The 25,586-nt window shown below is 40.7% G+C and overlaps 1 protein-coding gene across 1 annotated transcript; it reads right to left on the bottom strand.

The window, feature by feature from the left end:
* On the bottom strand, positions 1–25,586 carry LOC124259586 (leishmanolysin-like peptidase). The gene is made up of 17 exons (XM_046693741.1): positions 25,059–25,586; positions 23,936–24,067; positions 22,221–22,300; positions 21,308–21,419; positions 20,556–20,731; positions 20,262–20,367; positions 18,414–18,514; positions 12,473–12,590; positions 10,170–10,277; positions 9,631–9,707; positions 9,096–9,206; positions 8,247–8,379; positions 7,399–7,488; positions 6,296–6,435; positions 3,301–3,370; positions 2,790–2,948; positions 1–2,449 (listed from the first exon to the last, which is right to left on the bottom strand). Exons 1-17 carry the CDS (start codon positions 25,119–25,121, stop codon positions 2,291–2,293), a joined length of 1,935 nt encoding a protein of 644 aa, XP_046549697.1. The 5' UTR covers positions 25,122–25,586; the 3' UTR covers positions 1–2,290.

Genomic DNA, 25,586 nt, shown 5'->3' with positions numbered 1-25,586 from the left:
AAATGATTTTTGACATTTTACTAATTTATGGCAGGCTGAACAAAAACAGGCTGCTTCTGTTAATTTTGGTAATTTTTCCATATATCTTTTGTTTTAGGTGGCTGATTCATAAACAAAGTTGAAAGGTCTGGCCTAACTGATAATCACTAAAGGCAAAACTGTGGGAATCCAGCCCAAACAATTAAAAACATAAAACCACATCAAATACAAAAAGGTCACTCAAATTGCATATTTGCTTACAAACTGAACACATCCATCACAGTGGAGATGTCTGGAAAGTGATCTCCACTCTGATGACAACCAAATAAAGGCCTCTTCCCTGACGTCATCTACACCAGAAAACGTATGTCCAACATGACAACCCATAACAGGCCTCTTACCAATTCCAGCTTCATCAGAAAAAGTATGTAGAACATGACCACCCTCCATGGGCCTCTTTTAATTCTGAACTTCATCAGAAAATGTACGCCCACCATGTTGACCCATAATAAGCGTCTTACAGATTCCAAATATATTTGACAATGTACTTCAAACATGTCAACCAATAATAGGCCTCTTACCAATTCCAGTTATATCTGAAAATGTCTGGCCAACATGTCAACCCATAATAGGAGTCTTACCAATTCCAATCATATCTAACAATGTATGGCCAAATGTCAACCATGACAGGCATCTTACAGATTCCAGCTATAAATGACAATGTATGGCCAACATGTCAACCATGACAGGCATCATACAGATTCCAGCTATAAATAACAATGTATGGCCAACATGTCAACCATGACAGGCATCTTACAGATTCCAGCTATAAATGACAATGTATGGCCAACATGTCAACCTACAGTAGGTCTCATGCCAATTCCAACTATATCAGAAAATATATGTCAAACAATCACTGATAATGTCTGTAGATGCCCAGATCAAATCATGTCTGATTTTACAGTCAAGGACATTAAAGCATCCAATCGATTATCCTCATCCACCCTCCTCTCTAAATACATCTCATCAAAATACATATCTTTCTACCTCTGTCTACTCTCGTCCAGCTCTGTACAATTGTATATAATGTGCATATGAAAATGTTTGTGTAAAATATATATCAAATCACCTCTCTCTCTCACGTCGCCAACATTCCACTTGTGCTGAAAATACACTCTCAAAGCCAATCTAATGTATAAAACACATCACGCTGGTCACTCAAAGGTTACCATCAACAGTCAACTGTCCCAACTGGCCGTTACTATATGTATACTACTCAAAATAAGTTAAGAACCCAGTCTTTCATATCACTACAGTTAATCAGGCCATGAATCAGGTGGTCCTTAACTTTTTGAGTAGTGTATATAATTTATACTGTATCAGATGTGGATGACACTGCTGTATTAGACTCCAAATAGTTCAAGACGAAACATTGCATTCATGTGCTGATTAAATGCCATATCTACATTAGTAGGAATTTGACCCTGTGGCCAGTTTTCATTATGATCTCTTGATACAAATCTATTAACAAGTGTTATGAAATGGTGGTGTTTGCTTGCAGTCAATGTGAAGGTCATTCTTGAAGCTGTACCATACTGTCATGACCAACTAGAAGCCATCGTCTAGAAGCATCAACAAACATCTTCTTCTTCAACGCTCATCTCTCTCAGCCCACAAACAGGTCCAGACAAATTCCTCGAAAACAATGTGTCCACCATCAAAGATGAATCCACAATCCCTGGGCCAGGTTAACAACAATTGTCTTGTTATAGCTCCAGTCTTCTGAGTAACATTTAATGCAATCAAATGAAGCAAATTAAAGCTTGTAGTGTTGGTGCAGACTGGAATTTGATTCCTGAAATGCCCTGAAAAGCATACAGTACTGCCTCAAGTAAATTATTTTGAAAAGCTATTCCAAAATAGAACACAAAGTATCTTGGAATTTCATATCTACAAATCAACTTCCATTCAACTGTGGTTTGTCAACAAGATGATACTCATTATCACTGGAATTCATATTCCGTGATACTTTGTCACATTACAATATCATGAAGGTAACGGCATCGGACAGATGATGTATGTTCCAGGAAGTATGATAATTCAAGATCTGTCGTAAATTCCTATCAGATAAAATCCGTCAACATCAGATATGTGACCTTGAAAACAAAGTTGTCATTTATCAATCCAAGATATTCCATCTATTGCACAGCAGTGTCGGTTCCTGACCAACAGGACCAACTAAACACACACAGTGAATCCTTGTCCATGACGATTTGTTGCTAATGTCAAACTCCCAGAGAGAAGGCCTGCCTCAGCTGTGAGCCAAAAAGAGACAAAAAATGCATGTGAGGAGTGATGCAAGGAGCCATGTTGTGTCCAGTCTTTCGGCAGCACACGGAGCATGGAGCGAATCCACATGGACAGGATCTTCTGGCAGGTCTTTATCCGGTGGGCAAGTGACTCCAGTCTCCTGGTAAAGACAGAAGATGATTTTAAGACTAGACCTGATGACTCTCTATCAGTAACCATGGAATAATTTGCAGAAAAGCCTACTTGTTGCAGATATATACCTATCTTGCAATGCAGAAAATCACTATGGGCAGTGACAGTAAAGGTCTTAAAAATATTCTTACTTATTTCTGCCCAGTGGAATAATGAAACCACCTTCCTTTTTATTTTTCATTTCAATTGTTTGGAGTCAGTGAATTTGTAAACCAAGTGTAGATATGGTCTGGCTTTACAAGAAGAACTTCATTACTATACGAAGCAAGCACAATACAAAGACTGTAAAGGAGAAGAACATCACTCACATCACAGACATGTTGGCAGGGAGGGCACACAATGCTGCCCTTGTGTAGGTAGTTATCAGAGACAAACTCCACGTTGAGGATCTGCCCTTGGTGGTAACAGCGGTATGACTTGCTGGCCACCTGTACTATCAGACCCTTGTCCCTGCTGCAGTGGAACTGAAACATCCATAAACATTATCAGACCCTTGTCACTGCTGCAGGGGAACTGAAACATCCATAAACATTATCAGACCCTTGTCACTGCTGCAGGGGAACTGAAACATCCACAAACATTATCAGGCCTTGTCACTGCTGCAGGGGAACTGAAACATCCACAAACATTATCAGGCCTTGTCAAAGCTGCAGGGGAACTGAAACATCCACAAACATTATCAGACCCTTGTCACTGCTGCAGGGGAACTGAAACATCCACAAACATTATCAGGCCTTGTCACTGCTGCAAGGGAACTGTCAACATTATGTGTCAAGCTGCAGGGGAACTGAAACATCCACAAACATTATCAGGACTTGCCCTGTCACTGTCTGCTGGGGAACTGAAACATCCACAAACATTATCAGGCCTTGTCAATGCTGCAGGGGAACTGAAACATCCATAAACATTATCAGGGCCTTGTTACATTATCAGCCCTTGTCAAACTGCTGCAGGGGAACTGAAACATCCACAAACATTATCAGGCCTTGTCAACTGCTGCAGGGAACTGAAACATCCACAAAACATTATCAGGCCTTGTCAAAGCTGCAGGGGAACTGAAACATCCATAAACATTATCAGACCCATAAACATTTGTCACTGCTGCAAGGGAACTGAAACATCCACAAACATTATCAGACCCTTCTTCAATGCTGCAGGGAACTGAAACATCCACAAACATTATCAGGACCCTTGTCAATGCTGCAGGGGAACTGAAACATCCACAAACATTATCAGGCGATTAGGCCCTATTTGTATAATGACTGATCCAAATTGATCCCGTTTCTGTGTTTTTACCTCGAGCATTTAATCATGTCATGTATAAATCTGTTTGTATTCTCAAAACAGTGTCGGCCCATAAGTTTTCACATGCAATACAGCAATTAATATTCCCTTGTTGTAACCTCGTGTTAGGTGGTATAAACCTACACATGTTATTTGTCATCATTCACTTGATGGTCAGTTAATGAATTTATAACAGGTATAATTAGTGGTAACACACTTAGATTACCCGACAAAGGTTCCCATTTGGCATTTCTTGTGTCTGGAGTAAATATTCAACATTATGAACATCGATCAAAGGATTAACCGATACACGCTGATTGATTAATTACTTTTATCTTACACAGCGGAATTGTCAAAAGGTAGTGTTTATGTATGTAGATTTACTAATCTATACTGAATACACTCTGCCGTGTCGGTGTTCGCGTAAAAACAACGTCCTTCTTTCAAAGGATTAACCGGCAATACATTGATTGATTGCCCATTATTAGCTAACTAAATTACTGTTTTAAATGAAAGGCGGACATTATGCAATTAGTTGACAGGTGTGCTATCTTGGGTGACCAATGAGACTATACACCAATACCTGAAAAGATTTATCACTATTTCGTGATATTAAACTGTTAAAAGACACATCATTTGGAACAGTTTTGTGGATATTGATGGATACATTCCTCAAACAAGGTAATGGCCTGATATTGTTCCTATAACTTTAATCTGTTTTTAATTTTAATATTTGCATTTTGTTTTTAATCATTTGTCGTAAGCATTCAACAGAATCATTGTTTACCGTGAAGTGTAATGAGACAGACAACATACACTAGGGTGTGTGTGCGAATTATGATTCACATTGGCAAACTATAAAATGTCTAGATATTACAGTTCTGTTATAAATTCACTATCAGCAGATCGTCAGCTTTTGATTTAGTTTCAAAATGCATACAAGTATGATAATAAACTAATTAGGATTATAAGACCAAATATAAAGACGACATTGACTAGTATCTACATACTGGTGAGTGGACATTAACCATGTGAATGTAGCAAGAAATTTATCAGCAAGAGTATTGTGACTTCGACCCCACCTCGGCCGCGTGGAAGAAATCGCTATGTTATAAGTTGTGTCATGCAAAATCCTTTGGTTATGATTCCAATACATATTTAACTACGAGTAGAAAGTAGTTTTGATTTTCTAATCCTTGATGAAAACAAACTATAATCTCATTAATTCTAACAGACTTTACGATTTTCAAAATGGCGCTAATTCGTCGGAACATCCGCCAGTCTGTGGATAAATGCTATTTAGGTTTGTTTTCACCGAAAGTTACAAAATCAAAACTACTTTTCTACTGGTAGTAAAATATTTATTTTATTGATAGCCAATAGGATTTTGCATGACATAGCGATAACATAACAATTTTCTCCTGGCAGCGCAGGTGGGTGTCAATATAATACTACTTACAATATTATTGTTACTGACTCACAACCTCACTTCCGAGGAAGAAATCGCTATGTTACAAGTTGTGTCATGGAAAATCTTTATGGTCATCAATCATATACATATTTTACTACAACTAGTAAGTAGTTTTGATTCTTTAACTTCCGCGGAAGCCGCATCTGAACACAAGTAAGATATCGCTTCAGGCTTCCACAACGCCGCCGCGACTCACAAACATAACCCATTTAGCACGAATCTCGCGGGTCCCATGGAAATCTGTGCATGGTGACACCATCGCCTCTAATCCCTAGAGCAATTGACGACAAAGCAACGATTCGGCATGTCGCCGTTGATGTCGAAATCATCAAAATGATGAGCGTGCTACACATTTTCTATACAACTAACTGAAAATCGTTCCTCATATGACGCCACTGCAGTGCTCTGATGACAGAGTTACGTGAACTCCGTCTGTGGTTTCACATGGCGAGAGGGAAGCAGGCGACTTGCCACTTTTAATCGCCGGTATTAATTAACCACAAGTTTTAAAGAATAAATTTGGTGTTCAAGATAAGACTAACCACAAATCTTTCATATGTAATGGTTAAAAGAGTAACAAAAAAAAAGTTTAGTGGTTCTTTAAGATTATGTATTGCATATCATATTGAATGGATATCATATCATGTTTTGTATACATATCATATTGTAATGTGACCCATGTATTGTATACATATTCCATTGTGACCTATGTATTGATACATAGTCTTTGTATCATGACCTATGTATTGTATCATGTCCTTTGTATTGAATACATATCGTAATGTGACCAATATATTGCACATATACTTATGGAAATGCATAATGGAACACATGAAAGTACAAGTGTTCCTTTATATATTCCCAGAATTTCACCCACAGTGCAATACATACCTTGTGATGAAACCTGGATGAGAATAAAGGAACACTTGTACTTTCATGTGTTCTCTTATTTGTTTCCATGAGTATATTGTAGCACGACTCATGTATTGTAGACATATTGTATCATGACCTTGTTTTACAGATTCACCTTCAATTTACACAGTATTTCAGTTGTTTCACATAACATTGGGCTGACATGATACATGTCTTAGATTACACAGCTCTCCAGCGACTCTGCCACCACACCTACCGACATTGTTCTGGGCGGCCCTGCAGCTCGACCCCCGTAGCGATCTGTCGCTGCTGGTCCAGGAAAACTCCTGAAACACATGATTCAGATAGAGCCATCGTAAATATACACCCAGGTAAGTCTAGGTTACTGCATTACAGTGACCCAATAAACTGTCAAGGCTCCGGTGTTAGGCCCATTTCTGGTGTCCCCCGCTGTGATATTGCTGGAATATTGCTAAAAGCGGCGTAAAACTAAACTCAGTCAGTCAGTCAGTCAAGGCTCCGAGTCCGAGGATAAATAGGCCATCATGCTGGCATCTAATGTGCGTAGTATACAAAAGAGTTGGATGACCTTAAACCGTTAGATTAACATGGAACATGTCATCTAGTCGTCTAGTGGATAGGACATCATATCAAAAAACATTAAAAGGAGGTACTTGTTGTTGGCCTGGTACGGTAAAACCCAAGATTGGGTATACTTAGAGTCAATATACTGAGTGGGTAGCCAAGTTAAACTACTGACATGGTATCTCATTTCCCCAGCACCACAGACCCAGCATTAGTCTGGACAAACCCGCCTCCCCTCTCCCCCACCAAGCTCACGGCCCATGAAGGTCCAGGTTAGAATTGGTCTTCAGTAACCCATGATTGCCGTAAGTGTCGAGTGGTCAGGTTCACTGACTTGGTTGACACATTGTATCCCAATTTTGAAAAAAAAAAAAAAAAAAAAAAATTGAGATCGATCCCTCTTAATAATGAACCCTGGATTGTCTGGTCAAGATCACTGGTCAAGATTACAGCCGCCATACAGCAGGAATATTGCTGAGTGCGGCGTTAAACAACAAACAAAAAACACACCCCACACACATACATCTTTATATACATGCAATATGCTTCCTAGAAATCCTTTTTTAACTGTGCCTCTGTGCACCTATCATAAACTGGAATACTAACAAGACATAGTGGATGAATAATCAAGGTTCTCTATACAGTTATCACCAGTGAATGCCACTCATAGTTTCTTAATCCTACTTCAGACCAAACTCACTCACCTGCAGATATGGACAATAATCAGCAAGTTTAACAGAGCCACCAAATCTATTTACTTCTTGTGTTGCTACACCTTTGAGGTATGTGAAGTACTGAAAACAATCGAAATTTAGAATTAAAACACTTTTTACATTAGCCCATTACATGCAGAGAAGATCAAATACTGCATATTCTCTACAGGCTATACAGTGGAAACCTCCTAAGTAAAGACTGCTCAACTAAACAGACCGGATAAGTAAATACTATTCTTTGGTCCCGGTACATTTCTTCATTAATTATCACTATTAGAGTCCTGTTAACTAAACTTCGGATAAGTAAACAATACTGCTTAACTAAACGTCTTCTCGTGGTCCCTGGAAGTAAATTACTTAACAAAAGAGACCGGATAACTAAATTAGCATTCACCACATGATCCGACATGAGGGGCACGTGTCAGTCTCCAGCTAAACAAACATCCTACTTACAGCTCTGGCTGACGTCATGCAGTTGACAATACGCTGACAACTGTACTTACAAATGTTGTCTGTTGTTCTGCTGTATACATGTACATTCATATGGTTGTCGTTTGCAGGTTTTGATAAGTTTGGATAAGTTAAATAGCTGATAAGTAAACAATTTTGGCGAGTCCCTTGAAATTTTACTTATCAGGTTTCCACTGTATGTATATATTTATCAGAAGTCGTGTCCAGTTATGTGGGTATGTCGACTAACAATTACACAATCATGTCACAGATTGTATCATGTTGTATATGTCATATTTGTATCAGGTAAAAGATATTGAGATGCAACAGAGGATGTACATCACACAGAGCCACAGAGTGTAGTCTCTCCACATCACCTAAATATTTACCTGATATCGAGGTTCAAGAGCAGATTTATATTCCACAAGGTTACACAGCGCCACCGAGTGTCGGTTGTTGGAGCAGTCTGTCCACAGCTCCCCTCGTCTCACCTCCTCACAGTATGGATAGATGCTCTCATGCCTGGAAACACATATCATGAAGGAACCTAAACAACAATCAACAATGGACACTACAAATCAAGAACAGAAAAATCAACTTCATTTTCTGAGCACAATTTAGAACAGGGTGAGTTTCCTAATTAATGTCACATCATTGCTCACATCATGCATAAAATCAATCTAATCGATTCATCTATATACAGTCATCCCTCGCAACAAGACTCTTCACGAGGTAATCCATGGCTCCCATAAAAAATGTTGCCCAGCGATCACACATCTTCACATCATCAAAAATACAAATCTGACATTGAGCTCAGGTTAATCAGGCCTTAATTCTGTGTTATGTATAAGTTACTATAATGTGAAGGGGCATCCATGGACCCCAAGACCTGTGTTATGGCGAGGGATGACTGTATCCACACACGGACGCATGCACGAACACACGATTAATTTAACTTTCGGTCCACCAACAGAAGGCCGGTTTAGAAAAATTCCACCCTGTACTGATTTCATGAAACAGCCACAAATAAAATAGCAAATCAAGAATTTTATTGAAAATATGCCCATTATTAATCGTCATCTTGATTCAATTATGTTTTCTTCTAAAAATGGTTACAGGCAATTTGATGCACTAGTATGACAGATTTAACTACAGCAATATGAAAGACTTGAGTAGTATAACATTAGTAGTATAACTTGGAATGGTACCAGTCTGGACAAATGACATCAGGTCATTACCTTTCTTGTTTAATCTCTATCCACTCATAACAACTCTTCTGCACAAAGTCACAGCCAAGATTTTTCCCCCATTCAAAATTTCCAGCATTCTCATACTTGACTTGATACCATCTGGAAACAAAAGCAGAAAGCTCACAATGTTACAATTTCATCACAGCTATATCTAACACTTGTTACAAATATTTTATCAAAACTGACTAAAGGTCTTCTAAGCTAAACGTGATTTCAAGTAAAGAGTCAAGATGCAAAATTCTATTTGGGATTTGATGTTCCACACCCCTGATCATGTCTGGGCGATCCAGTGACTGTCACCAATGGCAACAATTAGTGCCACCAGGTTAAGATGCACCGACAGGTTACACACACTACTGATCCCTAGAGACCTCTCTATCTCTGAATTCTGTGATAAAGGCTTGTGTTGTTTGTATCTGCAGCACTAGTGAACACTTGAATGATCTCAATTCAGTATGAAATGTGTTTCTAAATTCAAATAGAATATTCAAATTGTTGAACATGAACACAGCAGCCTCCTCACCCAGTATCTTCCATCATCGCCAAGGTGATGCGTGAAATCACAGAGTTCTGTGTATATGCTCCCGTCATCGCTTCGTTCTGCAACAAATCATCATCAGTATAAACTTGAATTTCACAACAATGTTGCTTATTATGTTGTTAAATCTTAAAACATTTTCCAGTTAAAGCATCTAAAAAGGATGGTCAAAACTCTTATTCATTTCAAAGTTCTCATCCTGATATTAACAAAGCCCAGTTTCATGTGACCTTTGACCATCATTTTACATTGTTTAAATTAGCTCATATGCTGTCTTATAAGAGAAACTACGTAACTATAAAATCTAGTTACAATCCATTAATTTCTGCCTTCAGATTTAATTGACAATCACCACAATTTTTAACTCTTCTACTTAATAGTTACAAAAGTGGTTTGTTAGGGAACATGACCTTACTTTCATTAGAGACTACCCATACACCAAATTTAAGAAAATCCACTGACTGAAGCTGACAATTACAGATGGAAATCATAACGTGTGCAACGAGACAGGAACAGTCACCCACCTCAAACACTCTCTTTTCCCAGTGGGTTAGTGCTGTCCCATCAATCCCCTGGTCTTCAAGTTCAGCTCCCTCTAGTGTGGAACAGTTGAAATGGCGCCTTACTTCTTTCTGGTTATCACAAAACATATCAATGTTTGTATTCTACATGATCCATTGAGGGAATAGTAACTAAGTGGAAACATGTATTATGCACTTGAATGACAGACACAATATATTCCGGCTTTATGTTGGTATCAAGTCCGTTATCCAGTGAGTGATATTATGAGCATCATCCCATACCTTTGGGATATGATGACATCCGATAAACTTTGTTTCACTCTTGTAAATGTAAATCGGCACACCGCATCAAGATCAAGATCAGAAATAGTTATCAGTAAAGCATAATTTTTGTAAGAGGCAACTAACGGGATCGGTTGGTCAGACTCGCTGACTTGTTTGATGCATGCCATTATAGTAGGGGTGGGTATTGCAGAGAATTTTCATACTGTGATATATTGCGATGTGAAAGCATATTATGCGATATGTATAGCAATATATTGCAAGAAATATTTTCAAACAAAAAACTACTAATCATCGAGTCAATGCTTGATTTATAAAGCATGCACACAACAAAATCACTATGCTTGATTAAGCTTTAATAAAAACTTTTAATCATGACAAATAAAAATATTTGGCACAAACGAAACAAGGAAATATCTGAAGGCTTCCGAGTGTTATGAAGTTTTCTGAATGCATGTCAAAATACCAATGTAGCAGCCCAGAATAACCCCCCACCAGATTATACCCCGGGGTAAACTATGGGCTAGCGCAGTTTATACCACGGGGGTATATTCTGGACCAGGCCAAAGTATACTTCTCCAGCCCAGACTATACCCCTTAAAAATTATGTTGACAATTCACTCAATATGAGTGTGTGATTCAGGGCAATGGTCTTGGTGTCATTTAAAGGAATTTGTAGGTGCATTTTATTTACATTACTGCTTAATACAAAATTTATGAAGCATTTGTTTAGTGCCTCTCTGCGATGTGATATTTTCGGCTTTGCGTAACCCAGCCATGCTGATATATCATCAAGGTTAGTAGTTAGGTATCTGCTTTATCTGCTTTAACTAAGGTATATCGGCGACGGGGAATTACACTTATTAAGAAATGAGGTGGAACCCAAAAAAAGTTTAAAAAACATATATACATATTTATAACAATTTTAAGATGGTAAAAAGTGGAATTATTCTATTATTGTTTTGGGAGATTTGATGGTCTATCCTCGCGTTATTATTGGAAAGGTATGAAGAACGACGTCCAAGAATATGTCAAGACGTGTCCGAAGTGCTTTGTCAACAGTGTACATCAAGAATAACCGACGAGTCCAGAGGATTGGAGCCAAGATGGAGCCACGCTGGACTGGACCATACTCCGTCGTCCAGACATTGACCAAAGGTCGTGTGAAGCTACAGAACGTGAAAACCAACAAGATCCTGAACAACACATACCACGCCAGTAACCTCAAAATCTACTCCAATGACCCACCCACTAACGACAACGCCGAAAGCCCCAGTGATTCGAAGCAACGAAAAAGATTTAGAGATGAACTGGAGTCAGGCGGCCATACAGACATTAAATGTGACATTTATATTTACAGTGCAGTTGGTCAGTCAATGCAATGGCTGATGTACCCTGCCAGCTTCAGCTTGAAAACTCACAATGATTATGCTTTGTATCTGGAAAATGTATCGGACCATTTCAATCTTGTAACCAGTGTTTAATTGTGTGAGAAGTACAATAAAATTATAGTAGTATCCTTAATCACTTGTTTTCTGTAGGGGTATAATCTGGGCTGGGGGGGTATACTATGGCCTAGTTCAGAATATACCCCGGGGAATAAACTAGGCTAGCCCAGATTATACCTGGGGTATAGTCTGGGCTAGCCCAGTTTAACCCCGGGTATAGTCTGGGACAGGGGTATACTCTGGCCTGTAACATCGGTTTTCGATCAGCGTATTGCAATACGTATCGTTTTCATGTCTGAACCGGTAAATACCGGTAAACCGGTTATATTGCGCAGCCCTACATTATAGCACAGTTGTGTAAATTGATGCTCATGATGTATGTCAATCACTGGATTGTCTGATCTAAGTTCCATTATTTATAGACTTTCATTAGTTTACTAGAATATTGCAGTGTGCAAACAAACAAACACAATCTACATGCTGTATCAACTGTCTGCATAATCTCATCCTTGTTTGATGTGTAATTACACATTTTCATCACTAACAATGATTTACCACTGCACCCACAATACTTACTGTTACTTTAGGTGTAACTATATATACAGCATCCTTCTCTGTCGTCCCAGTTTTCAACTTCCAGTTTTTCCGTTTCACCTTTTTCACCACATTTGTACTCCACACATACATGCCCAGCCTGTATGGATGAAACACAAAGATAAAACCACAAAGGTTAACCAAGTTCAGTTCTTGGGTATTTGAACAAAAATGTAATTTTCTGAGTAAAATTGATATTTTATACTTATCCTGACTCATGCTCTTTTGCTTGTCCCCTTCCTCTTGCTAACATAGTGGAACACTTGTATCTCCTTAATTGAAGCTCCCTTCAATGTAAAATCACTAATTGGTACTCACCCACGAGTTACCTCCCCTGCCGTAAGCGCGTGAACAGGTGTCGCCACCCTCTGGCCTCATGCTTCACTCTCTCCTGATTTTGCGAGCCCAACACTTGAATTTACAGGGAAATCCAAAGTGTTATGTGGGGAGGATGGAACTAACCTCATGAGTCAGGATAAGTATAAAATATCAATTTTACTCAGAAAATTACATATTTTTCCTTATCCTGACTCATGCTCTTTTGCTTGTAGAATCCACCCGAGAGGTGGTGGGTAAACAGAATACTTTGGATTAATTAGTGATTTAAGTAAGTGATATTGTAATAACTTCATGGAACTTCATAAGGCATTGAGACTTAGGATATTTCCTTATAATAATCCATAGATATATACACTATAAGTGGGGTATTACCTTACTAATATACTGATATATCAATATATATATATAAACTGCTACTCTAACGAGCTGTACACTGAATATAACTCAGTATGAGCTTAAGGTTGAATAACCTAAGCTAAATATGTACATAGCCCTAGAACTCCATGGAGTTATAAGCTAGTGAATATATGTATCATATATCTAATAATCTCGTGGGGTGAATATTAACGCTTTACAGGGACTGTCAATTGCTGAGCTGAGGACCAAAGGACCTGAAATGATGAATGCCAGAGACGTCCTCGGTGGTGATATCTCTGAGATAGTGATTAGCAAACACCATGTTAGATTTCCAAAAGCATCCTTCCATAATTGTATTCAACGAACAGTTACCATGAAGGGCGCAGGGTGGATGCCAATGCCCTGATTTCATGGGGATTTGATGCTGTTGGAGGGTCCAGTCCTGCTGCCTTATAGGCTGCAGAAATGACAGTTCTTATCCATATTGATATGGTGGCACGAGAGACTTCTGTCTGATTTGTAGGCTTATAACGGGATGAACAATCTTCTGAGCTTATCTTAAGCCTTTGTTTTGGAAACGACGTGAAATAGATTATGAGAGCTCGTATTTGGGCATAGAGATAAGTCCAATGTATCTTGAGATCCAAGAATTGAGGATAGCGAGGGATGTGAAATAACCTGTCTGGTTGACCTGGTAGTTGATTTTTTGGCGATGAAATCCCATCTTAATCCCAGGTGCTTGTCTTTTGATTTTCATCAAACTGTATCCTCTCATAATCTAGAGCATGAATTTCAGATATTCTGGCTGCCGTGGCTAGCGATAACAGGAAGACTGTTTTCTGTGAGAGAAATTCAAACGTTGTCGCATTCCAATGGTTCGTAATCCTCACTTGTGAGGTGTCAGAAAACTACATTCAGATCCCAAGCTGGGGCGGAATTTCCGCTTTGGTCCTCCAATCGAAAGCACGTAGTAAAGGCCAGTAACTCTGGTGTTCTTGTTAATTTAACACCGCTCTCATAGAAATCACAGAACTAAGCGGCAAGATATGTTGACAATGTCGAGCCTTTAAATGTTTGTTTTGCCGTAGAAGTAACACAAATAGTCTGCCACTTGAGGATGCGTGAGCATCTCGCTGTAAAACCCTTGTTTGTTGCATAATTTTCGAAACTTTGCCACTTGTCATCGCATTGCCACGCGCGTTGAGTATCGTAAAGGCAAGCGTGACCGCTTTTGCGCCCTGGTAGAATATCCTCTTGTTTAAACACATTTTAATACAGTCCATACATTGAAGTTTGAATACTTCTGGGTTTCTGTGCACCTGTTTGGTGTGAGGATGTATTAACAGGTTTGGCGCTTAGGTAGTTCTAGTGCCGGTTGACCGATATCTTGTATTAAGGCGGAAAACACGCTCTGGCCGGCCAATAGGGCGCACCAAAGTGAGTTGTAGGCTCCTGCGTTTGGTTGATTTTCTGTAATACTAGAGGTATTATTGCTGGGGCGGAAACGCGCGACGCATTGAGGCCTTCCCATGAAATGCTTAGAGCGCCTGTTGCCCATGCTTGTGGGTCTGGCACTGGTGACACGTAATGTCGGTAGTTGATTGTTGAACCTTGTGGCTTAATAGATCTACTAGCTGGCCCTATTTGCTTGATTATCTGTGCAAATATCTCTGTATTGAGCATCCATTCTGTCGGGCGACGGTAGATGTACGAGAGAGTGCGTCTGCTAGTATATTCCTGGCTCGGGAATGTGGCATGCTTTGACATGTAGATTTAGATCTTGGATTAATTCGAACAGTTGAAAGGTTAAATTCAAAAGGTTCAAGGCGATCTCGCTTGAGCCTTGTCTGTTCACATAAAACGCCACTGTCGAAGTTGTCGGTATGTATCATCAGGTGCGCATTCTGTAGAATGTTGCTCCAATGTCTTATGGCATGCTGATTACAGCTTTCATCTCTAATGCTTATGTGGAGTTTGCTTTCTAGCTGAGTCCATAACCCTGATGCACCGTCCGGTTGGAGAGATGAGCTCCCCAACCTTGGAGCTTAATGGCCTACATATAGATGGGTCTTGAATTCCTGCTCTGCTAAACAAATCCCTTCGCAGACATTCGATTTCTTTGTCCACCATAATAGATGAGGTCTGAGATGTATCGGTAGACTGAATGGTTGTAGGTCGTCGAGATGTATTGACGAAGACCTGTAACGGACGAACTGTAATCTGCCTATGACTGTCAAGTCTTGGGCTGATGTTAGAAGACCTAGTAAGCTCTGCCATTGTAAGTGGTAGCGGTGACAGTAGAGCTGGTGGAATGATCTGTTGGATCTTGAGCCAACGGTCTTCTGGTACGACTATACGGTTGAGATTGGTGATAAATCGGATTCCTAGGAATTGCAGATCTTGGCGATGGTACTAGGTCCGGACTTGTGTAAGTTTACTAACCATCCCAGCTGTGTTAGTAGCTTTATGATGTGTTTAACTGTAGTTTGAGATGCTGTGGATCTTGATCTACTTGTATCCCGTCGTCGAGGAAGAAGAACGATCATGAGCCCTTGACGATGTAGATAGATAACAATCGGTTTCGTTATCCCTCGTGAATAACCATGGGGCTGATGCTATTCGAATGGGAGTACTTTCCACTGGTAATGTAACCCGTCTAGCGTGAAACCGGAAGGTATTTCCTGGATTCGGGATGTATTGGGATGTGCAGATAAGCATCTTGTAGATCTATACTGCCCATGTAGTCCATGGGGCTTAATCATCTGTCGAAGGGCGTGTAGATGTATCATAGTGAACCTGGGTGGTTTGTTTAAGTAAGTCTTGTTGAATAAGCTCATGTTGTAAATGAGTCTGTATTTCTCCTTGGAGTTCTTCTTGGGTACTAGGAAAACTGGGAGTAGAAACCTGGTTCGATGTTTCCTTGCTCTATTACTTCTATATGGCCTGCTTGGTTAGGAGTAATGTAACCGCCTCTCTTAACTTTAGTAGTTGTTGTGCCTCTACTCGAACTTGTGAGGGTTGACTGTTAGTGGAGGCTTGGCCTGTAGTGGGATACGAAATCGCGTTGAAGAATGTTGGAGACATAGGTGTCTTGAAGTATTCCCCAGTTTTCCCAGTGTAGTTGAAGACGCCCACCCACTTGTGACGGTTGTACTGGAACGGCTGGGGTGGAAGACTCAGTCGTTCAACCTGTCTTTCAGCGTTTATAGTTCAAGGGAACCTCTGGGTGTCCTGCCTCGTCCTGACCCTCCTCTATAGTTGCCATATGGGCTACTTAAAAGAATCTCTTCCTGGAACTGGCAATCTTCCTGTCTCTAGCTCTTTGTAGGCCCGTGAATTTAGATCTCCCTGAGTATCTTTGTGAAGTCTGTCGAATGACACTGGCTAGCGTGTCCATCGATTTAATCATCAGGACTTCTCTAGAATCCTTGGTGACTTCTTTGGAGACTGTGTCTATTCCTCCGTCAAATATGGATGGGGAAGACCACGGGGGCTGTATATAGTGGAGCTGTAAAGTTCTCACCCCAGTTGCAGGAAGCTAGGAGGCCTTGACGACGAGCTAAGGTCAGTGCTGCTGAGACAGACGTCAGATGATCTGTTAAAACTGCTGGTCCTTCTTTTGCATCAGTAGGGCGAGTAAATCATTCTGTCATCTTCAGAGGTCGTGGTTCAGGAAATCTGGAGATAAGTGTCTCATTTTATTGTTCTAGATCTATTTAGACCGAAGAACATCGCATATACTCGTCATGGTTTCTATCTGAATCAATTTCCGATCATCAATCTTGTAGTACTTGTTCTTGGCATCGAGATGAGCTTATAGTTCTCATCGATGTCTTGGCGCTTTGAAGAAGGGTTCCATATTATGCGTGGAGAACTTCTTGGCGCTGAAATTTGGCAGATGTGGCGTCTGAACCTTTGTGGCTTTGTTAAATGCTGTATCTAGGTTCTGAGGTACCGCCGCAATCGGTCGATTAGGGGGGTAGTGTAATAGCATCTGCGTCATCTTCTTTCATCAGATAAGTCTGCGCCTTTATTGCCACTCTTGGAAGGTGATGAGAGATCTAGATTATTGACCATCCAATATCTTATCTCTGCATCTGAGAAAATAATTCCTCCATCATCTTCCATTCCATCATCATAGATAAGAGGTTGTTGCTCTTCTGATGTAGGGCTGTGTGGCTCTATCTCTATATCGTTTGACGCTTGTGGAGATCTAGTTGTAGGCTTATGTGCAGACCTGTGAGGTGATCGACGTGGTGATGGTGAGGTGATCGCCTTGGTGATCTATATCGATAGGGTTGACCTTCTTGGCGATCTATGAGGGGACTGATAGCAAGCTCTTGTGTAGTCCCTTGCTGATCTTTTAGATGAAGACGATCTGGGTTCAGGTGTCCTTCGTGACTTCGCCGAAGCTTCGTGAAGGTCCGGTCCTGGGGAACGATGATGATGACATCGCCGAAGGCTTTGGCGTGTGGTCTGGTGATCAGATTCCATATCTGAGTATGACCGAAGAAGGTGATGATTCTTCCGCCTTCGCGAAGGCCTTCGGAAGGCTGTACATCTGGTCCTTCAGTCATGTCGAGGTGGTCTGTGACTTCGCCAGCGAAGGCTGCATTGTCGATGGCTGCTACGCTGACAGATGGTGCCCTGGGGTGCTGTCTCACGTTGGAGCCTTCGGCTCGGACCCTGGGATGGCTGCTTCTCCAGTCTATAGTGGCCTTCCATCATAATCATGATCTGTTTCATAAGATCGCTTGGGATGATTCATGCGGCGTAGTAGATGGTGCCCTTCTGCTGTGTTAGCGGTGGGGCCCTCAGCGCATCTCGTCTGACATCAGTGTAGAGGCATCAGGCTGCTTGTTGATCTCTGCTGGCGTCACTGTCGCTGTCACTGGTCGCTTCTGGTGGTATGTATGTCGGGTATGATGATCGGCTGGTCATCGTAGAGGCCCAATTCTGCTGCTGGAACGATCTCGTCTGAGAAAGTTCTGGATGATGACCGTGATTTCCCTTTGGAGGAAGACGCTGCCCTGGGGCACGAAGTCGCGCGGAGAAGACGCTTGAGGCCCTCTTGGACTTTGTCTCGCGATGACTGGATGTCTGAGAGGCCGGTCGCTTCTTAGAGGTGACGGACTGTATCCCAGAGCATGAAAATGATCACTATCCAAACCATGTAAAAGGTGAGCTGAAATTTCAAGATAAAAACAAACAGAAAATGGCTGCTTACTTTCTGTTGAAGCCAAAAGGTTTGAGTGACAAGGGGTTGCGATCAGTGAGAGGGTCTCCATTTTGATCTCGGTAGAAGGCGTACAGGCCGGCTGTAAAACCCTGTCACAAGAGATTGAGAGCAAGTCATGCTTTGGCAAACACAACTTCCAAATAACATTAGATTTGATAAAAGTATTTGCTACAACTTTTGCAGATATTTCATTGTTATATGAAGATTGTGGCACAATATTCCTTTGTACTAACCAGTGCATGCATAATGTCATTTGAGGAGCCTACTAACCAGCATAATGTCATGTTTGCCATAATGTCATGTGTGAGGAGCCTACTAACCAGTGCATGCATAATGTCATGTGTGAGGAGCCTACTAACCAGTGCATGTGCATAATGTCATGTGTGAGGAGCCTACTAACCAGTGCATGTAGAATGTCATGTGTGTGAGGAATGAGGGAGCCTACTAACCAGTGCATAACCAGTGCATGCATAATGTCATGTGTGAGGAGCCTACTAACCAGTGCATGCATAATGTCATGTGTGAGGAGCCTACTAACCAGTGCATGTAGAATGTCATGTGTGAGGAGCCTACTAACCAGTGCATGTGAGGAGAATGTCATGTGTGAGGAGCCTACTAACCAGTGCATGCATAATGTCATGTGTGAGGAGCCTACTAACCACATAACCATGTCATGTGTGAGGAGCCTACTAACCAGTGCATGTCATGTCATGTGAGGAGCCTACTAACCAGTGCATGTAGAATGTCATGTGTGAGGAGCCTACTAACCAGTGCATGTAGAATGTCATGTGTGAGGAGCCTACTAACCAGTGCATGCATAATGTCATGTGTGAGGAGCCTACTAACCAGTGCATGTAGAATGTCATGTGTGAGGAGCCTACTAACCAGTGCATGTAGAATGTCATGTGTGAGGAGCCTACTAACCAGTGCATGCATAATGTCATGTGTGAGGAGCCTACCTACCACCAGTGCATGTAGAATGTCATGTGAGGAATCTACTAACCAGTGCATGCAGAATGTCATGTGTGAGGAGCCCGCTAACCAGTGCATGCAGAATGTCATGTAGAATGTCATGTGAGGAGCCTACTAACCAGTGCATGCAGAATGTCATGTGTGAGGAGCCTACTAACCAGTGCATGTAGAATGTCATGTGTGAGGAGCCTACTAACCAGTGCATGTAGAATGTCATGTGTGAGGAGCCCGCTAACCAGTGCATGTAGAATGTCATGTGAGGAGCCTACTAACCAGTGCATGCATGTAATGAGCCCACTCAATGTCATGTGAATGTCATGTGGAGCCTACTAACCAGTGCATGCATAATGTCATGCATGCATAATGTCATGTTTGAGGAGCCTACTAACCAGTGCATGCAGAATGTCATGTGAGGAGCCTACTAACCAGTGCATGTAGAATGTCATGTGTGAGGAGCCCGCTAACCAGTGCATGCATAATGTCATGTTTGAGGAGCCTACTACCCAGTGCATGCATAATGTCATGTTTGAGGAGCCTACTAACCAGTGCATGCATAATGTCATGTTTGAGGAGCCTACTAACCAGTGCATGCATAATGTCATGTTTGAGGAGCCTACTAACCAGTGCATGTAGAATGTCATGTTTGAGGAGCCTACTAACCAGTGCATGCATAATGTGCATAATGTCATGTTTGAGGAGCCCACTAACCAGTGCATGCATAATGTCATGTTTGAGGAGCCTACTAACCAGTGCATGCATAATGTCATGTTTGAGGAGCCTACTAACCAGTGCATGCATAATGTCATGTTTGAGGAGTCTACTAACCAGTGCATGTATAATGTCATGTGTGAGGTGCCTACTAACCAGTGCATGTAGAATCTCATGCTTCATGGTTGACAACAGCTGCATTTTTTCCTGTATCTCCAGAGACAAGGACTGGGGGCAGATGCTGAAATACCCAGCTACTGGTCTGAAAATACAAATTAGGATCCCTCAACGCGTGTACAAGTTGGTACGAATATTTACCACTCTTACTTTAACTGGACACAAACAGCTGTTTTTTACAGGATACAATGAATCCAATTTCAGCTTCATTCTATAGGACATAAACATTACCAGGACTTTCATCAGCTTCCAATGAGTGAAACTGTTATGCACCTGTCAAGGACTCTCTCCTGTTGGCAGTGTGCTGCATATGCGATGGTGTTGCCCTGCTTACAGCGCTGGGAGTGCACAGCAGCGACATACAGGATGAAGTCTGTGTTGTTGACGCCGGCGCCAGACACAGTCTGATGGTCATACCTGTAGGTGGACTGGTCCCAGGAATGGCAGCCCTAGAAACAGATATCACATCTACAAAAGAATTCTTGTCTACATAAGTCATTGGAAACACTTCTTTCAAAGGTCCTTTATCAATCGAGTATAACATGTTTCCATCTTCTCACAATCAACAGTATTACAGGGACAGAGGTCATAGGACCCCTAAAAAGACTTATCTAATCCCATTTTGACAACTGACCTTCAACTCCTAATCATGGCAACCAAAAGGAACTGCATAAGGTCCACAAGATAAGAACTGGTCTAAAACACCCTGTTTATTCAAATTATTGTACCAAGTGACTAATGGGACCACGTGTTCAGGGTTGGTGACAGTTGATGCACGTTACTGTATCTCAGTTGTGTTGACTTATGCTCATGATGTCAATCCCTGGATTGCCTGGTTTAGACTTGAATATTGACAAGGCATTTTCCTTAGTTGTTGACTACAAGCCATTAGCAAGAATAACTTCATGACAAGGACATAAAGGACATGACGGCACTTCCAAAGTTGAGTGGTGAATGGCTTGAGGGTATGTATTTCATAACAGAGCAGAGCCAAGATACACTGAATAACTGATGATGCCACCCACCTCGAGGTGCTCATCCGGGATGATGATGTCCCCACACACTGTTTGACTGGCACAGCCCCCAACACAGTACACCCTCGTGTCATTGTACCGGACTCGCTGGCTGTGGCACTGTCTGGAAACAAAATACATGACCACATAATAATATTGTGATGTATATGCACAGCAACCACAGTAATAACTACCATTATTGTTCATGTTATTTAAGTCCTTTTACTAGCTGTGTGGTTCAGTAATTAATAATACTGTCATGTATTAGCCACTGCTGCTTAGTATTAATGACAGCTAATGTTCATCTTCGTTAATTCTTCCAAATATTGATTGAACAAGATGTGTGATGACTTATGTATTGTGTGATGCCTTGGGTCCACGGAACAACCAACAACATAGTAACAATTCCACAATAGTAAGGCTAGATTCTTAGCTTTCTTGTTTCCTGGATACAGTCAAGACAGCAAAAGTTAATTTTCTTCTTGGAAGTCTTGAACATGTTTTTGGTTTACATTATTTTGCCCCAAATTCAGAAAGTCGGACAAAAATATATTTTCCAAGTACATTGACCCTTCCCAACTTGACTTCATATTTTCCTTAAATCTTTATGAAATGGATATAATGTTTTCAATTCTAAATATCCTGGTTATAATAGAAATAAACAATTTCAAGTTCAACATAATAAGAAATTACCTTTTTGCTATTTGTCATAAAAGTGTTGTGTTTTGAAGATGATCTTAATTTTGACCAGTTTTCCATACTTTCAATCTATTACAAATTAGTTTATCTGGATTAGCAACACACATTAAGGACAATAAAAACAGATCTTGTATCAGACCATCTTTTTTTTCTACTGCAACAGCAAACTTACTGTACATGTCATTCACAAAGCAATGTTTAAGTTTCTATACAGTATTCATCTTACTTCCTCAATCGTATTGGAGCCCCTGTTCCTCTCACTTTCAGAGTGTCCTGCCAGAACAGAACTGCCTCCACCACAGTCTCCTGCAACAACAGAGGATAATCACTCTCCATGTATACTAGACCACAAAAATCTGATACAATTTGATGACTTTCTGGCAATCAAGTACCCTATTCTATGATTCTATTCAGAAAGAGAGATTTGTTTGATGGCAAATATGGATAGAAGACAACATTTTGTAATTTAAAATATTTATTCAGAAATTGAGATGACTGGACATGAAGATCTCAATTAATGCCCCAAACTAAACTTATCTTGCTATGAAATTGTCTGGAAACACAAATTCCCACATTACTAACCCACGGGTACAGAGTAATGTCCCCTTGTATATATGGAATTTCATGCCCAGCAATGCACAGTATACCCATCTTATTACATGTACTACAAAAGCTCATGACTCCTATCATGCCTATAACTCTGCTTGTCAGGTATTCTGAAGATCCTACTGTCCATCATCAGGACCGCCTCCGTGGTGTTGTGGTTAGAGCGTCCGCCCGGAGAGCGGAAGGTCGCGGGTTCGATCCCCGACCGCGTCATACCAAAAGACGTTAAAATATAGTACTTGTTGGTCCCTGCCTGGCGCTCGGCAATAATGTGTACAACAAGGACTGGTTGGCTCGGAGTCAGTATAATGTGTCTGAGTGGGGTATTCATGCTTCACTGCGGCATGGTATCTCAGTGGGCTAGCACTATAAAACCAGCTTCAGTCTGGGCTAGTACAAGCAGCCACACATACACATACACATGCATGCACGTCGTCATATGAGCGAAATATTCCCAAGCACGACGTGAAACCCAATTTCACCCTCACCTCACCTCCATCATCAGATTTACAAAACCAAGAATACCAAACCACCACATTTGCCACCCTAGTCCAATAAGCATGCCCTAACCAGTGTGTAGGCAATCTTTACAAGTGAATGAGTGAGTGAGTTTAGTTTTACGCCACCTTTAGCAATATTCCCGCAATATCGCTGTGGGGGACACCAGAATTGGGCTTCACACATTGTACCCATGTGGGGAATCAATGAGCAAACAAGCAAAGTCATGCTTAAAAATGATGGCATGGGGGCATTGATTTTGTACATGACATGCAGGGGGTTTTGGGGAGGGGTTGGGTTTGTTGTTTTTTCACTTTACTTTGTACATCAATTTTAGGGGGGTCATTCACATTGTACATGCTTCTGCATAAAAATCATCCCCCCCCAGCCATAATTTATGAACGGTCCCTTACCAGCATGTGAGATATGTTGATTACTTTCATACTTTATTGGCAGTTTTGCTCAACATTACTTTTCTGATATTTATTGCTAATTGACTGTTATTTAGTTAGATATTTGATCTATACTGACAGCCAGCCCTATTCAGAGGACTTATCTTGAGCTTAACAGCCCATGAAGATTGGGTCTTCAGCAACTAAGCTTAATAATAAAGGCGACTAACAGGATCAGGTAATCAGGCTTGCTGACTTGGTTGACACATGTCACTGTATCCCAATTGCAAAGATCAATTTTCATGATGTCAATAACTGGATAGTCTGTTCCAGCCATGATCATTTACAGACCACTGTTACATAGCATAATAATTACTCAGTATGCCGTTAAACAACAAACAAACAGATTCTAGAGGTTGACACGTGAAAAACTCAATTTGCTTACCTGCACCAGTTTTCTGAGCTTGTCTGGCAGCTCCCGTAGGCTTTCATCGAAATGAAGGTGGATCCTAAGGGGCTGGTCCACACTCCGCTTTCTCACCACATGTCCTGGTTCGATGTTCACATCATAAAACACCTGAAGATGGAACACAATTCAGGTAATTACATGGAGAGCTTTATTATCAGTCAGTCAGGCAGCTCCTTAATTCTATAAGCAGTGAGCAAAGCATTTGAAACGGCATGACTGAGTTCTGCATTTTAGAAAATGAACTAGCTGGTTCCAAATGAAGATAACTAAGACAATTTTCTGTTGCTGTGCATGTTATATATGCCCTGTTGTTTTGGTGTGCTTCATGCTTTTGTAACAATATATATATGATAAAGTCATTTTGATCTGTGTATATAGCTAAACTAATGTAACACCGGGCATCCCTAACATGATATCACTGGAACATTCCTAAAAGTAGTGTAAAAACGTACTATTTCACTTACTATTTGATTTACAGCCAATCAGAGTTATCCCCCATGAAGTTGTATCATCCCGCTCTTAAGTTTTCTGATTTCTCATACATTTGTTGTAACGACATGCCCTAAAGCACTGTGTAAGCTGTATGACACTGTATTAATAATATGATAATGTTTCAGCTCGTATCCAAAACTTTCCTGAAATCGCACCAAATAACCACTGTCCTGTATGTTTCTATCCCCCCAACAACCAAGTTAAATATCAGCTGAGGAAGCATACATCATGATAATGAATTTTCTTATTCTGTGGATACTTCAGAACACTAAATTAAGTGAGGTGGGGTGCATGGTTGTAAGGCAGGTGGGGAAGAATACCATACAAATAATTCTTATTGCCTCATCTCAGTATACATGACATGTATAATGCGCATATTTACAGCATGTGTGACAAACATCAGTTGAATATTGCATATCTTGGTTACTAATATTTAAATCTATTGTAGTAATCCTCAGGTTTGTAACTGAACTTGCAGCTGGAATAGATATTGCCTCATCTGCAAAGCTGTCATTAAGAATATGGTCATGTGCACAGTGTTATGTATGTATTTTCCATACACATAATGAATGTATAAGTTCTAAAATTAACATTATCTTGAACCAACCTCGTGCTGGTGAGTAGATGTAGCTGAATGACCACATGTTTGATGGTTCAAAAGGTATGACATGACAGCAGCACCGAGCTGTCAAACACCACAACACTGTCAGAGTCACATAACACAACCACGATCTCTTCTGTCCTTCATCCATTATGAATGAGAGTCATCAAACGTTGACTATAACTTCTCGTGTCCGTCCAAACCCAACGCCATGCTTAATTCACCAAAATTCATGCACAATATGTAAAACACTAGCCTTCTCATACCACTAGCAAATTTGATCTGACATGACTACCAAATACAAACGGTATCAGATTCCAAATCATCAACCAGTAAAGTTTCGTCTGCACGCTGGTTTTCTCAGTAAAGACGCGACTCCTAAAATAACGATCAAGATTACGTCTATGCATATGTTCAAACACTTATTTATGTCGCCTCTGTGGTTGGTTTAGTGGTGTTTGAAAGGAATCATGAAACATTATGATCGACGATGATTCACTAGCTAAGATCCATCAACATTCCTGACAAAGGAAG

This window comes from Haliotis rubra, unplaced genomic scaffold (assembly GCF_003918875.1).
Source record: "Haliotis rubra isolate DU_JTF1 unplaced genomic scaffold, ASM391887v1 Scf73, whole genome shotgun sequence".
Lineage (NCBI taxonomy): Eukaryota > Metazoa > Mollusca > Gastropoda > Lepetellida > Haliotidae > Haliotis > Haliotis rubra.
This window is presented reverse-complemented; position numbering and strand designations above follow the sequence as displayed.

Excerpts from the sequence above, each read along its gene's own strand:
- LOC124259586 (XM_046693741.1), bottom strand. The coding sequence starts at position 25,121 with ATGTCATACCTTTTGAACCATCAAACATGTGGTCATTCAGCTACATCT. Across the intron at positions 22,301-23,935 it reads AGCTCAGAAAACTGGTGCAG|GAGACTGTGGTGGAGGCAGT; the intron begins GTAAGCAAATTG and ends CTGTTGTTGCAG. Across the intron at positions 8,380-9,095 it reads ATAGAGATTAAACAAGAAAG|GCATGAGAGCATCTATCCAT; the intron begins GTAATGACCTGA and ends ATGTGTTTCCAG.